Raw genomic sequence first — 15,089 nt, forward strand, 5'->3', positions numbered from 1 at the left:
TGTTTCAGGTGTTGATTTCAGAAGGACTGGGGAAATACGCCAAGGACCCCAAATTTGTGGCGGCGACGAAGCACGAGATCGCGGACGCCTGCGAGATGACCATCGATGAGATGGAGAGTGCCGCCAGCAACCTGCTGAATGGCAGTATGGGTAATGGACCGGGGGCAACCGGGGCCACGGACAAAGTGACGGCCACGAGCCTCAGGGACCGTAATCTCCATGACTACAGTGATGAGGAGCCGGACACGAGTGTGAAATGTGAAGAAGATCTGACTGATGAGATGATATGCATCAGCACCCTATAGCATTCAGTCACATAGGCTGACATGGCACCCTATAGCATTCAGTCACATAGGCTGACATGGCACCCTATAGCATTCAGTCACATAGGCTGACATGGCACCCTATAGCATTCAGTCACATAGGCTGACATGGCACCCAATAGCATTCAGTCACATAGGCTGTCATGGCACCCTATAGCATTCAGTCACATAGGCTGACATGGCACCCTATACCGTATGAACTGCACTATATAGGGAGAGATGTGCCTTTTGGAGTGCCTTTCTTTCTGTGGAATGAATAGGTGGATGGAAACACTGCCAGCTGGAGAGAACTGGAGGGATGGAGGGACACGCTAAGGCTCCAACTACAGTGGAGTGGAGGGACACGCTAAGGCTCCAACTACAGTGGAGTGGAGGGACACGCTGAGGATCCAACTACAGTGGAGTGGAGGGATGGAGGGACACGCTAAGGCTCCAACTACAGTGGAGTGGAGGGACACGCTAAGGATCCAACTACAGTGGAGTGGAGGGACACACTAAGGATCCAACTACAGTAGAGTGGAGGGATGGAGGGACATGCTAAGGCTCCAACTACAGTGGAGTGGAGGGACACGCTAAGGATCCAACTACAGTGGAGTGGAGGGACACACTAAGGATCCAACTACAGTGGAGTGGGGGGATGGAGGGACATGCTAAGGCTCCAACTACAGTGGAGTGGAGGGACACGCTAAGGATCCAACTACAGTGGAGTGGAGGGATGGAGGGACACGCTAAGGCTCCAACTACAGTGGAGTGGAGGGACACGGTAAGGATCCAACTACAGTGGAGTGGAGGGATGGAGGGACACGCTAAGGCTTCAACTACAGTGGAGTGGAGGGACACGCTAAGGATCCAACTACAGTGGAGTGGAGGGATGGAGGGACGCGCTAAGGCTCCAACTACAGTGGAGTGGAGGGACACGCTAAGGATCCAACTACAGTGGAGTGGAGGGATGGAGGGACACGCTAAGGCTCCAACTACAGTGGAGTGGAGGGACACGCTAAGGATCCAACTACAGTGGAGTGGAGGGATGGAGGGACATGCTAAGGCTCCAACTACAGTGGAGTGGAGGGACATGCTAAGGATCCAACTACAGTGGAGTGGAGGGACACGCTAAGGATCCAACTACAGTGGAGTGGAGGGATGGAGGGACATGCTAAGGCTCCAACTACAGTGGAGTGGAGGGACACGCTAAGGATCCAACTACAGTGGAGTGGAGGGACAAGCTAAGGCTCCAACTACAGTGGAGGGGACACGCTAAGGATCCAACTACAGTGGAGTGGAGGGACACGCAAAGGCTCCATTTACAGTGGAGGGGACACGCTAAGGATCCAACTACAGTGGAGTGGAGGGACACGCTAAGGCTCCAACTACAGTGGAGTGGAGGGACACGCTAAGGCTCCAACTACAGTGGAGTGGAGGGATGGAGGGACACGCTAAGGCTCCAACTACAGAGGAGTGGAGGGATGGAGGGACACGCTAAGGATCCAACTACAGTGGAGTGGAGGGATGGAGGGACACGCTAAGGATCCAACTACAGTGGAGTGGAGGGACACGCTAAGGCTCCAACTACAGTGGAGTGGAGGGACACGCTAAGGCTCCAACTGCAGTGGAGTGGAGGGATGGAGGGACACGCTAAGGCTCCAACTACAGTGGAGTGGAGGGATGGAGGGACACGCTAAGGCTCCAACTACAGAGGAGTGGAGGGATGGAGGGACACGCTAAGGATCCAACGACAGAGGAGTGGAGGGATGGAGGGACACGCTAAGAGTCCAACTACAGTGGAGTGGAGGGATGGAGGGACACGCTAAGAGTCCAACTACAGTGGAGTGGAGGGATGGAGGGACATGCTAAGGATCCAACTACAGAGGAGTGGAGGGACACGCTAAGGATCCAACTACAGTGGAGTGGAGGGATGGAGGGACACGCTAAGGATCCAACGACAGTGGAGTGGAGGGACACGCTAAGGCTCCAACTACAGTGGAGTGGAGGGATGGAGGGACACGCTAAGGATCCAACTACAGAGGAGTGGAGGGACACGCTAAGGATCCAACTACAGTGGAGTGGAGGGATGGAGGGACACGCTAAGGCTCCAACTACAGAGGAGTGGAGGGATGGAGGGACACGCTAAGGCTCCAACTACAGTGGAGGGAGGGGACACGCTAAGGCTCCAACTACAGTGGAGGGAGGGGACACGCTAAGGATCCAACTACAGTGGAGGGAGGGGACACGCTAAAGCTCCAACTACAGAGGAGTGGAGGGATGGAGGGACACGCTAAGGCTCCAACTACAGTGGAGTGGAGGGATGGAGGGACACGCTAAGGATCCAACTACAGTGGAGTGGAGGGACACGCTAAGGCTCCAACTACAGTGGAGTGGAGGGACACGCTAAGGCTCCAACTGCAGTGGAGTGGAGGGATGGAGGGACACGCTAAGGCTCCAACTACAGTGGAGTGGAGGGATGGAGGGACACGCTAAGGCTCCAACTACAGAGGAGTGGAGGGATGGAGGGACACGCTAAGGATCCAACGACAGAGGAGTGGAGGGATGGAGGGACACGCTAAGAGTCCAACTACAGTGGAGTGGAGGGATGGAGGGACACGCTAAGAGTCCAACTACAGTGGAGTGGAGGGATGGAGGGACATGCTAAGGATCCAACTACAGAGGAGTGGAGGGACACGCTAAGGATCCAACTACAGTGGAGTGGAGGGATGGAGGGACACGCTAAGGATCCAACGACAGTGGAGTGGAGGGACACGCTAAGGCTCCAACTACAGTGGAGTGGAGGGATGGAGGGACACGCTAAGGATCCAACTACAGAGGAGTGGAGGGACACGCTAAGGATCCAACTACAGTGGAGTGGAGGGATGGAGGGACACGCTAAGGCTCCAACTACAGAGGAGTGGAGGGATGGAGGGACACGCTAAGGCTCCAACTACAGTGGAGGGAGGGGACACGCTAAGGCTCCAACTACAGTGGAGGGAGGGGACACGCTAAGGATCCAACTACAGTGGAGGGAGGGGACACGCTAAGGCTCCAACTACAGAGGAGTTTCACACAACTTTCTTTCTCTCTGTCTGGCAACACCCAGTGAACCGAGAGATATAGGTAGGGGTTGTCCCTTAGGGGATGCAGTAATGCTAGGTTTGCAGTCCACTCAGGATGAGTAGGATTAGTGTCACCGCCTCAATGACTTCATACAGAAATCACATATCAGTGACATCACGTTCCAATCCTCAGGCATATCCCCCTGCCTCCCATTTGCCTTACCCTCTGCACAGAGATACTGAGAATAGTGAGTCATAGGTGTAGTGGTGGCCATTTTACAGACCACTTTTTGAAACTGTGAACAACCAACACACAAGAAAACAGTGTACTCAAATATCACACACTCATTCCTGCCCAACCAATCAATCTTCAGGGATGACGGGGTTCCGATCGATAGACACATGTACAGGTACAGACACTAGAAGCCATGTTGTTTTAGTGAAAGGAAAAAGCTATTAAGTTGTAGATATTTTTTAAACCCTGTAAGAAAAATAAACTAATGAAAAGAGATGCTTTATATTTGGTTAATTATGAATCGTTACAGGTATAGCAATATCGTCCCCATGCCTATGTTTTATTTGTGAATTAATATGAAATTATATTTTATAACCTTGTCGCCTTTTTTTCCGCTAGAATGCATTATGTTTAAGCATAGCAGTTTAAGGAGGATAATATTGATGTAGAATGACTATGATGTCAAAAAGAGCTGCTTTCACTGAAGTGTATGTACAGTATGGCTGTACAGAAGGAGGGTTTACCATTTACCAGCTTAGCTCACTGCCAACAGAAATAAATCGTTTCAGGTTACATTGAGGACAACTGTTTTTCATTGTGTATTGTACAGCACTAGAGCAGTTTAACTGTTTACTGTGTTACTGTGCTTCTTATTCAACTGGTTACTGTCATGGGAATGGGTTCATTTCCTGTCAACCTTTACAGTATGTGCAATGAAAGGGCTCCTTTAACAAAAACACCACAAGGGAAAATCTATGCTTTGAAGACACATAGCTGTGGCCAATAAGGCTGTATGACTAATATGCATTTTCCAAACGCGTAAAGTCAAGTTCAATATAAACGCATGTCATGTCAGGGATCTTTGTGAAATGGCATCACGAAATGTAAATTCCTTAACAATGGAATATAGTGTTTACAACTACTAGGTTTTCCTCAGCATAACTACCATCTTTCTCTCGACACCAAACAATGCTCTCAGTTCAACACATGAATGATGGCATAGTGATGGCATAGTGATGGCATAGTGATGGCCACTTAGTGGGGTTTTATCTAGAAGGGATAATACAGCTTTGGTCCAAATGTACTTTTCATATAGCAGGTTAGGAGAAATAGGTTAAGGTTAGGAAAAACGTTAAGGTTAGATAAAAATAATTTTAAAAATAACTTTTGACGTCAATTTGACAAAAGTTGTATCCCATCTAGAAATGACCACTCAGTGAGTGTTTCGAGAGTGGGGTTCAAATCCTGACATAATGGTATGCATGCATGCCTTCCAGGACTGGTAATGATAACTACTGCACCAGAGGTTATATCACTGGCTCAAATTGTCTTTGAGATGGTGAGACTATACTTTTCCTGGGGCTATGTACAGTTGAAGTCGGAAGTTTATATACACTTAGGTTGGAGTCATTAAAACTAATTTTTCAACCACTCCACAAATTTCCTGTTAACAAACTATAGTTTTGGCAAGTCGGTTAGAACATCTACTTTATGCATGACACAAGTAATTATTCCAACAATTGTTTACAAACAGATTATTTCACTTAATTCACTGTATCACAATTGCAGTGGGTCAGAAGTTTACATACACTAAGTTGACTGTGCCTTTAAACAGCTTGGAAAATTCCAGAAAATGATGTCATGGCTTTAGAAGCTTCTGATAGGCTAATTGACATAATTTGAGTCAATTAGAGGTGTACTTGTGGATGTATTTCAAGGCCTACCTTCAAACTCAGTGCCTCTTTGCTTGACATCGTGGGAAAATCAAAAGAAATCAGCCAAGACCTCAGAAAAATAATTGTAGACCTCCACAATTCTGGTTCATTCTAGGGAGCAATTTCCAAATGCCTGAAGGTACCACGTTCATCTGTACAAACAATAGTACACAAGTGTAAATACCATGGGACCAAGCAGCTGTTATACCGCTCAGGAAGGAGACATGTTCTGTCTCCTAGAGATTAACATGCTTTGGTGCGAAAAGTGCAAATCAATCCCAGAACAACAGCAAAGGACTTTGTGAAGATGCTGGAGGAAACAGGTACAAAAGTATTTATATCCACAGTAAAATGAGTCCTATATCGGCATAACCTGAAAGGCTGCTCAGCAAGGAAGAATCCACTGCTCCAAAACCTCGATTAAAAAAGCCAGACTACGGTTTGCAACTGCACATGGGGACAAAGATTGTAATTTTTGGAGAAATGTCCTATGATCTGATGAAACAAAAATAGAACTGTTTGGCCATAATGACCATTGTTATGTTTGGAGGGAAAAGGGGGAGGTTTGCAAGCCGAAGAACACTATCCCAACCATGACGCACAGGGGTGGCAGCATCATGTTGTGGGCGTGCTTTGCTACAGGAGGGACTGGTGCACTTCACAATATAGATCAAATGATGAAGAAGGAAAAATATGTGGATATCTTGAAGCAACACCTCGAGACATCAGTCAGGAAGTTAAAGCTTGGTCGCAAATGAGTCTTCCAAATGGACAATGACAAGCATACTTCCAACGTTGTGGAAAAATGGCTTAAAGACAACAAAGTCAAGGTATTGGAGTGGCCATCACAAAGCCCTGACCTCAATCCTATAGAAAACGTGTGGGCAGATCTGAAAATGTGTGTACGAGCAAGGAGGTCTACAAACCTGACTCAGTTAAACCAGCTCTGTCAGGAGGAATGGGCCAAAATTCACCCAATATATTGTGGGGAGCTTGTGGAAAGCTACCTGGAACATTTGAACCAAGTTAAACAATTTAAAGGCAATGCTACCAAATACTAATTGAGTGTATGTAAACTTCTGACCCACTGGGAATGTGCTGAAATAAAAACTGAAATAAATCATTCTCTCTACTATTATTCTGGCATTTCGCATTCTTAAAATAAAGTGGTGATCCTAACTGACCTAAGAAATTTTACTCTGATTAAATGTCAGGAATTGTGAAAAAACTGAGTTTAAATGTATTTGGCTAAGGTGTATGTAAACTTCTGACTTCAACTGTATGTGATTACAGAGAAGGTAACTCCCACTAATTGAATCATCTTTATTTATACTGTTTGCAAGTGATAAAAACAAAAGCTACTTTGAGAAACAAAAGGTTTGATATGCAGCTAGTGCAATTCACAGCTTAATTGTTTGTACTGCTTCTGTTGTGTAAGAAACTGTGCAGAATGTGAAGGTTAAAGTGATTCACTGTACTTGAAGAATCCTGCTTTCTACCCGCTAACGTTACAGATGATTCCACTTTGTAGCAGATTAGTTTTACCTTCAGATTTTATACTGTTCAAACCCCTTTATTTTGTACAGTTCCTTTATTCTTTTGAACATTTGCCTGGAATGCTGATGATTTTGTAACGATCACAACTGAATAAACTCTCTCCAAGTCACTCAATGGCTCCAGATGACAGTATCTGTGTTATATGTACGCGGCGGCAGGAATTTGCCAAACAAAACATATGGACTCTACATATGATTAAAACAATTACCATCACAGCTGTTGGTGAGTGTGTAAAACGCAGGGTGCAACGTGATGATGTAATATTCTTAATTTAAAACGTAGTCAGAAGCACTAACATGGTGGATAATAATGCTGTACACGTGACTGAACGTGTAGAAACTAGAGGATACGTTTGTGTGGGATCATTATGTCTTATCTAGGCTCAGCTGTACAGCTACAGGGAATTTCTTTAGAAATGTCATAAATGTGACTGGAACATTGCCCATTGCGACAGTTGGCTAGCTGAAAGCTGTTGATTAAGTACCAACATTTCCATAGAAATCAAGGAGCTATAGATCCCGAGGAATTGAGATAGGCAAACAATGTGTTACCCCGATTCAAAACAATGGATTGGATTAGGAACAAAAACAGATAGAAAAGGTTCAGTAAAATGTAAGTGCTGGTGATATGCAGTACCAGTCAAAAGTTTGGACACACCTACTCATTCAAGGGTTTTTCTTTATTTTTACTATTTTTACCCTAAAACACTTCTACGAGCAGACCTTTCTAATCGACCTGGCCCGGGTTTCCTGGAAGGATATTGACCTCATCCCGTCTGGAGAGGATGCCTGGTCTTTCTTTAAAAGTGCCTTCCACACCATTTTAAATAAGCATGCCCCTTTCAAAAAATGTAGAACCAGGAATAGATATAGCCCTTGGTTCTCTCCAGACCTAACTGCCCTTGACCAGCACAAAAACATCCTGTGGCGTTCTGCATTAGCATCGAATAGCCCCCGTGATATGCAGCTTTTTAGGGAAGTTAGGAACCAATATACACAGGCACAGGCAGTAAGGAAAGCTAAGGCTAGCTTTTTCAAACAGAAATTTGCATCCTGTAGTACTAACTTAAAAAAGTTCTGGGACACTGTAAAGTCCATGGAGAATAAGAGCACCTCCTCCCAGCTGCCCACTGCACTGAGGCTAGGAAACATTGTCACCACCGATAAATCCACAATAATTGAGAATTTCAATAAAAAAAATTCTGCGGCTAGCCATGCTTTCCACCTAGCTACCCCTACCCCGGTCAACAGCCCTGCACTCCCCACAACAACTCGCCCAACCCTCCCCCATTTCTCCTTCACCCAAATCCAGATAGCTGATGTTCTGAAAGAGCTGCAAAATGTGGACCCCTACAAATCAGCTGGGCTAGACAATCTAGACCCTCTCTTTCTAAAATGATCTGTCGAAATTGTTGCAACCCCTATCACTCACCTGTTCAACCTTTGTTTCGTATCGTCTGAGATTCCCAAAGATTGGAAAGCTGCCGCAATCATCCCCCTCTTCAAGGGGGAGACACTCTAGACCCAAACTGCTACAGACCTATCTATCCTACCCTGCCTCTCTGAGGTCTTCGAAAGCCAAGTTAACAAACAGATTACTGACCATTTACAATCCCACCGTACCTTCTCCGATATGCCATCTGGTTTCCGAGCTGGTCATGGGTGCACCTCAGCCACTCTCAAGGTCCTAAATGATATCATAACCGCCATCGATAAGAGACATTACTGTGCAGCCGTATTCATCGACCTGGCCAAGGCTTTTGACTCTGTCAATCACCACATTCTTATTGGCAGCCTCAACGGCCTTGGTTTCTCAAATGATTGCCTCGCCTGGTTATCCAACTACTTCTCTGATAGAGTTCAGTGTGTCAAATCGGAGGGCCTGTTGTCCGGACCTCTGGCAGTCTCTATGGGGGTGCCACAGGGTTCAATTCTCGGGCCGACTCTTCTCTGTATACACCAAGGATGTCGCTCTTGCTGCTGGTGATTCTCTGATCCACCTCGACATAGACGACACCATTCTGTGTACTTCTGACCCTTCTTTCGACACCGTGTTAACTAACCTCCAGGTGAGTTTCAATGCCATAGAACTCTCCTTCCGTGACCTCCAACTGCTCTTAAATGCAAGTGAAACTAAATGCATGCTCTTCAACCGATCACTGCCCGCACCTGCCCACCCGTCCAGCATCACTAATCTGGACGGTTCTGACTTAGAATACGTGGACAACTACAAATACCTAGGTGTCTGGTTAGACTGTAAACTCTCCTTCTAGACTCACATTAAGCATCTCCAATCCAAAATTAAATCTAGAATTGGCTTCCTATTTCGCAACAAAGCATCCTTCCCTCATGCTGCCAAACATACCCTTGTAAAACTGACCATCCTACCGATCCTCGACTTCTGCAATGTCATTTATAAAATAGCCTCCAACACTCTACTCAACAAATTGTGCCATCCGTTTTGTCACCAAAGCCCCATATACTACCCACCGCTGTGACCTGTACGCTCTTGTTGGCTTGCCCTCGCTTCATACTCGTCGCCAAACCCACTGGCTCCAGGTCATCTACAAGTCTCTGCTAGGTAAAGCCCCGCCTTATCTCAGCTCACTGGTCACCATAGCAGCACCCACCTGTAGCATACGCTCCTCACAGGTCACCCCCAAAGCCAATTCTTCCTTTGGCCGCTTCACTGAAGCTGGAGACTCATATCTCCCTCACTAGCTTTAAGCACCAGCTGTCTGAGCAGCTCACAGATCACTGCACCTGTACATAGCCCATCTGTAAACAGTCCATCCAACTACCTCATCCCCATACTGTATTTATTTATCTTGGTCCTTTGCACCCCAGTCTCTACTTGCACATTCATCTTCTGCACATCTACCATTTCAATGTTTAATTGCTATATTGTAATTTACTTCGCCACCATGGCCTATTTATTGCCTAGACTTTTTGTTTTCTTTTTTTCTACAGTATTATTGACTGTATGTTGTGTTTATTCCATGTGTAACTCTGTGTTGTTGTATGTGTCGAAATGCTATGCTTTATCTTGGCCAGGTCGCTGTTGTAAATGATAACTTGTTCTCAGCTAGCCTCCCTGGTTAAATAAAGGTGAAATAAAACATCTCTGCTTGAAGCGTCACTACAGCCACCCTGGTTCAAATCCAGGCTGTATCACAACCGGCTGTTGGAAGTCCCATAGTGTGGGGCACAATTGGCCCACCGTCGTCCGGTTTTGGCCGGTGTAGGCCGTCATTGTAAATAAAAATGTGTTCTTAACACAACTTGAACACTATATTTAATTATTAGTTTAGTGTGTCGTTGACCTTTGCTACAGGTGCTTTAATTTATTTCACTGGCTCACCTTTGTCGGCAGGTTTTATTTGTGAGCTTTTTTATAGCTTGCCCTTTATATTCCTTTTCTACTGAATAGTAAACTAGTGTTTGGGTTAAACTCGTAGCCCTTTACACTCCAGCCCGTATATGGTTGCAAATAGCAGATTTTGACACTGATAAGCACCTAAATTTGAACGCAGGGGCTGTACAGTAAAATGCTTTACATGATATCAGAGCGTAGGGTCTCTGCAGCGCTGTATGGGATGGGATTCAACAGACAGTAGTTCTAAATGTGAGGACCAACCGCCAAAGGAAGCCTTATGTTTGTCGTATTGTGAAGAAAATGTGCTGCAGAACATGCACCTGAATGCACTAATGACTATGTTCTCTGTGCTCCAAGTACAGTACAATCTGTTTTTCTGAAGTGCCTTGTGAAACTCTAACACTGTAAGATTGTATTTCAAACTTAGCTAGTCATGTTGGCAATAGAATATGCTTTCAAATGATGCCTGTCTGACCCAGATTACGATTTGTAATGGACCGTTTTGGGGTTTTGTAAACAGCAACAGTAAGTGTGTGATGGTGGGGGCGGAGGGCTGTGTCCAAACAAAACAACTACAAGTGCGGGTGCTTCATTTCCTCAGCAGCACAGCTACAAGCTCAAACAACCACCTAATAGTTGAAGGCTCTTTCCTTAAGTCCTCAAAGTGCATTAAAATGACATACGAACTGTGCACAATTTGGAGAGGTGTGTGGTCACTTGGAGACACCAGTTAGAACTCTCAGTCAAACACTTGTCATTGTTTGGTCTGTGCACCTACACCAAAGGTTCCATTAATATTCTTATTATGACACTGAATGTATCCAGAGTATTTTCAGATATTGTTGTCAACACATGCTGTGAAAAGTACAGAAAATATAAAATGCACATAAAATCAATGTTTGAGTTCAGTCTTGTGTTAGGTGAACTGTTGTCCTCACCGTTGGTCTAATAATTTCCTGATAATCTCCAAACTGTTCCCTTTCAATACCATGGTTATGCACGTCATCACATCATTCAAGTGCAAGTTTGCTTTTTTTTGCTTTTTTTTTGTTGCTTTTTTTCACACAGTAAAATACTACTTGAGTAAAAGTCTAATAAAAGTATTTGGTTTTAAATATACTTAAGTATCAAAAGTAAATGTAATTGCAAAAATATACTTAAGTATCAAAAGTCAAATTAAAAGTGTAAATAATTTCAAATTGCTCATATTAAGCAAACCAGGGGGCATAATTTTCATGTTTTTATTTTATTTATGGATATCCAGGGGCACACTCCAACACTCAGACATCATTTACAAACAAAGCATGTGTGTTTCATGGATCCGAGGGAGTAGGGTTGACCAGGGATGTTCTGTTGTGTGAATTGGACCATTTTCCAGTCCTGCTCAGTATTCAAAATTGAACGAGTACTTTTGGGTGTCAGGGAAAATGTATGGAGTAAAAAGTACCTTATTTTCTTTAGGAATGTAGCGAAAAAATATAAATAGTAAAGTAAAGTAAAAAATTCCCAAACAACTACTTACTACTTAAGTACTTTACACCACTGGTCGTTGTCTTGTTGGAAGGTGAACCTTCGCCCCAGTCTGAGGTCCTGAGTGCTCTGGAGCAGGTTTTGGAGCACGCTGGGCCAATTGTGCACCACCCCATGGGACTCCCAATCATGGCCAGTTGTGATACAGCTTGGAATCAAACCAGGGTCTGCAGTGACGCATCTAGCACTGAGATGCAGTGCCTTAGACCGCTGCGCCACTTGGGAGCCCAGGTTCCTTCCAGACATGACACTTGGCATTCAGGCCAAAGAATTCAAGTTTGGTTTCATCAGACCAGAGAATCTTGTTTCTCATGGTCTGAAAGTCCTTTAGGTGCCTTTTGGCAAACTATTATGTGCCTTTTACTGAGGAGTGGCTTCCATCTGGCCACTCTACCATAAAGGCCTGATTGGTGGAGTGCTGCAGAGATGATTGTACTTCTTGAAGTTTCTCCCATCTCCACAGAGGAACTCTGGAGCTCTATCAGAGTGACCATTGGGTTCTTGGTCACCTCCCTCACCAAGGCCCTTCTCCTCCGATTGATCATTTTGGACGGGTGGCCAGCTGTAGGAAGAGTCTTGGTGGTTCCAAACTTCTTCAATATATTAATGATGGAGGCCACTGTGTTCTTGGCAACCTTCAATGCTACAGAAATGTTTTGGTACCCTTCCCCAAATCTGTGCCTCGACACAATCCTGTCTCGGAGCTCTACGGACAATTCCTTCGACCTCGTGGCTTGGTTTTTGCTCTGACATCCACTATCAACTGTGGGATTTTTTTAATGCAGATTTTTGAATATTCACATGAAAAGCTGTCCCCAATTGGATGGAAACCTAGCTATTGATGTATTTAATAATAATTTTATTTCAGCGGGTTATCTTTTTGAAAGAGCGTCTAATGACCGATGTCCACCAGATGCATATGTGTTTTGTCTTGCCGGATGTCTAGTCCGCATTTTCTGTACTTGACACACATGTGCTTAGCTTTTCAACTAGCTAAAAGCTAGCTATTGGAGTCTGTGTGTACTTCCCTTTGTACCACAGCACGTTAAAGCAACTCACAAGTTGGAAATATTGAACACATTCAGTACACAGAACACACTGCAGCCTAGTGTGGCACCCCCAACGTAGCATTGCGGACATCTCCATTGACAATAAATGACTTTTGCCGGAACGCAAAGAGTTTGATGCATCTGGTAGACATGAGGCATAACCCTACTATCTTTAAGAGTGGGCTAAACACTGGTTCTGGAATTTTGGAGATTGACTCTGAAAATTTTTGCATTTCGGCAATTCACCAAAAAATATGTCCTTGATGTCTTACTTACTATAGATACCAAGATATCTACAGGGGCTGACCAATTGTAACCGGGTACGCTTGTCTTCGATACCTGGAGGTGGTCTTGTGAAGAGCCGTCCGGGCTCTCTTCCAGGTACAATGACAGCAACGGACAAACATCTGGGCCAGAGGGTATGCTGACCTCTTCCTCTTGCTCTGGGAAGAGCGGGGGCTGATAACCCAGGGAAAACTCAAAGGGCAAGAGACCCGTGGCAGAGCAAGGAAGGGTGATGCGGGCATATTCGACCCACGCTAGTTGCTGGCTCCAGGTGGTGGGGTTGGCGGAGACCAGGCATTGAAGAGTCATGTCCAGGTCTTGGTTGGCTTGCTGCGACTGGTCATTGGACTGGGGGTGGCTGGCCGACGACCCAATATGTGTGCAGAACACCTTTCACAATCGGGACGAGAATTGAGGACCATGTCCACTGGGAGTCCATGGATCCAGAAGACATGCTGCACCATGAGCTGGGCTGTCTCTTTGGCAGAGGGTAGCTTGAGGAGAGGAATGAAGTGGGTGGCTTTGGAAAACCAGTCCACTTCTGTCAGGATGGCGGTGTTGCCATCAGACGGGGGGAGACCCATGACAAAGTCCAGGGATATGTGAGACCAAGGACAGTGAGGAACAGGCAGAGGTTGAAGGAGACTAGCTGGAGAGTCTTGTTCTGTGCACAGATCGTGCATGCGGCAACGAACGCGGAGACATCGGGAACGATGGTAGGCCACCAAAAGCGTTGTTGCACAAAGGCCTGGGTCCGACGGGAGCCCAGGTGGCAGGCCAGCTTAGAGGAGTTGGCCCACTCCAGCACCGAGGAGCGGACAGCGTCAGGAACAAACATCTGGTTATTTGGCTCGTCCTATACTTCCCCCGATACTCCGTGCAGGAATATGTTGAACAACGCTTCCGGGTTCCAGGAACTCTTAGCTGCCAACGTGCAGAAATCCACCGCATAATCTGTCACAGTGCTGGAGTCTTGCCGAAGCTGGAGTAACTTCTGGGCAGCCTCTCTCCTGGACAATGGAGCATCGAACTTTCTTCACCTCCACCAGGAGGTAAGCGGGGTTCCCAGGAAATTGGGGTGGCCAGGGAGGCGGCGTTCCTAACAGCCGGGTTACTGAGGGGCTGGGAAGTTATCGTCGTGGTAGGCTGCCAAACAGACAACCTGTGGAATTGCTCCAGCAATGTGTTCAACCTTCTGTCATGGCATTCGGCCAAGGTCTGGAACCCTTCCATAAGACCACGAAGCAAGACCTCGTGCCTTCCAATGGTGGCTCCTTGGGAGGAGATGGCGTTGCGGAACTGGTCCGAGTCTGCTGGGTCAGTTAGGAGAAGACACAGATGCAGATAGTGTCGAAGTAACAAACTTTTATTACTAGAACAGAGGGCAGGCAAAATGACAGTTCAAGGGCAGGCAGAGGTCTGAAAATCCATATCAGAGTCAATCAATTCATCAAATGTATTTATAAAGCCCTTTTTACATCCGCTGATGTCACAAGGTGCTGTACAGAAACCCAGCCTAAAACACCAAGCAATGCAGATGTAGAAGCACGGGAGCCCATAAGGTACAGAACGGCAGGCAGTCTCGGTTCAGGGCAAGTCAATAATCCAGGGTGGTGTGATAAGGTACATAATGGCAGGCAGGCTCAGGGCAGACAGAATGGTTAAAACCGGGAAAACTAGTAAACAGGAACTAGAAAAAGACAGGAGCAAGGAGAAAAACGCTGGTAGTCTTGACGAACAAAACGAACTGGTAATAAACAAACAGAGAACACAGGTATAAATACACTGGGGATAATAGGGAATATGGGCAACACCTGGAGGGGGTGAAGACAAGCACAAAGACAGGTAAAACAGATCAGGGTGTGACAGTAATAAGCAACTTTGCTCTTTTTTTATCTGTGCATGGTATTTTGACATAAATCAATCTGGATTTAGGCCAGGGCACAACATTATCACAGCAACAACATTAGTTGTTA

The 15,089-nt window shown here is 45.8% G+C and overlaps 1 protein-coding gene across 10 annotated transcripts in view; it reads left to right on the forward strand.

Annotated features, from left to right (window-relative positions):
- The window catches only part of LOC118377279 (voltage-dependent L-type calcium channel subunit alpha-1D-like), a 201,304-nt gene extending 194,321 nt beyond the window's left edge, over positions 1-6,983 (forward strand). For all 10 annotated transcript variants that reach the window (XM_052482061.1, XM_052482056.1, XM_052482059.1 and 7 more), the window contains one exon: positions 9-6,983. In XM_052482061.1, coding sequence (XP_052338021.1) covers positions 9-305 — 297 coding nt within the window. In that variant the 3' untranslated portion in view covers positions 306-6,983. The remainder of the gene's footprint in view (positions 1-8) is intronic.
- Positions 6,984-15,089: the final 8,106 nt, after the last annotated feature.

Source organism: Oncorhynchus keta, chromosome 27, assembly GCF_023373465.1.
Source record: "Oncorhynchus keta strain PuntledgeMale-10-30-2019 chromosome 27, Oket_V2, whole genome shotgun sequence".
In the NCBI taxonomy this organism is placed as follows: Eukaryota; Metazoa; Chordata; class Actinopteri; order Salmoniformes; family Salmonidae; genus Oncorhynchus; species Oncorhynchus keta.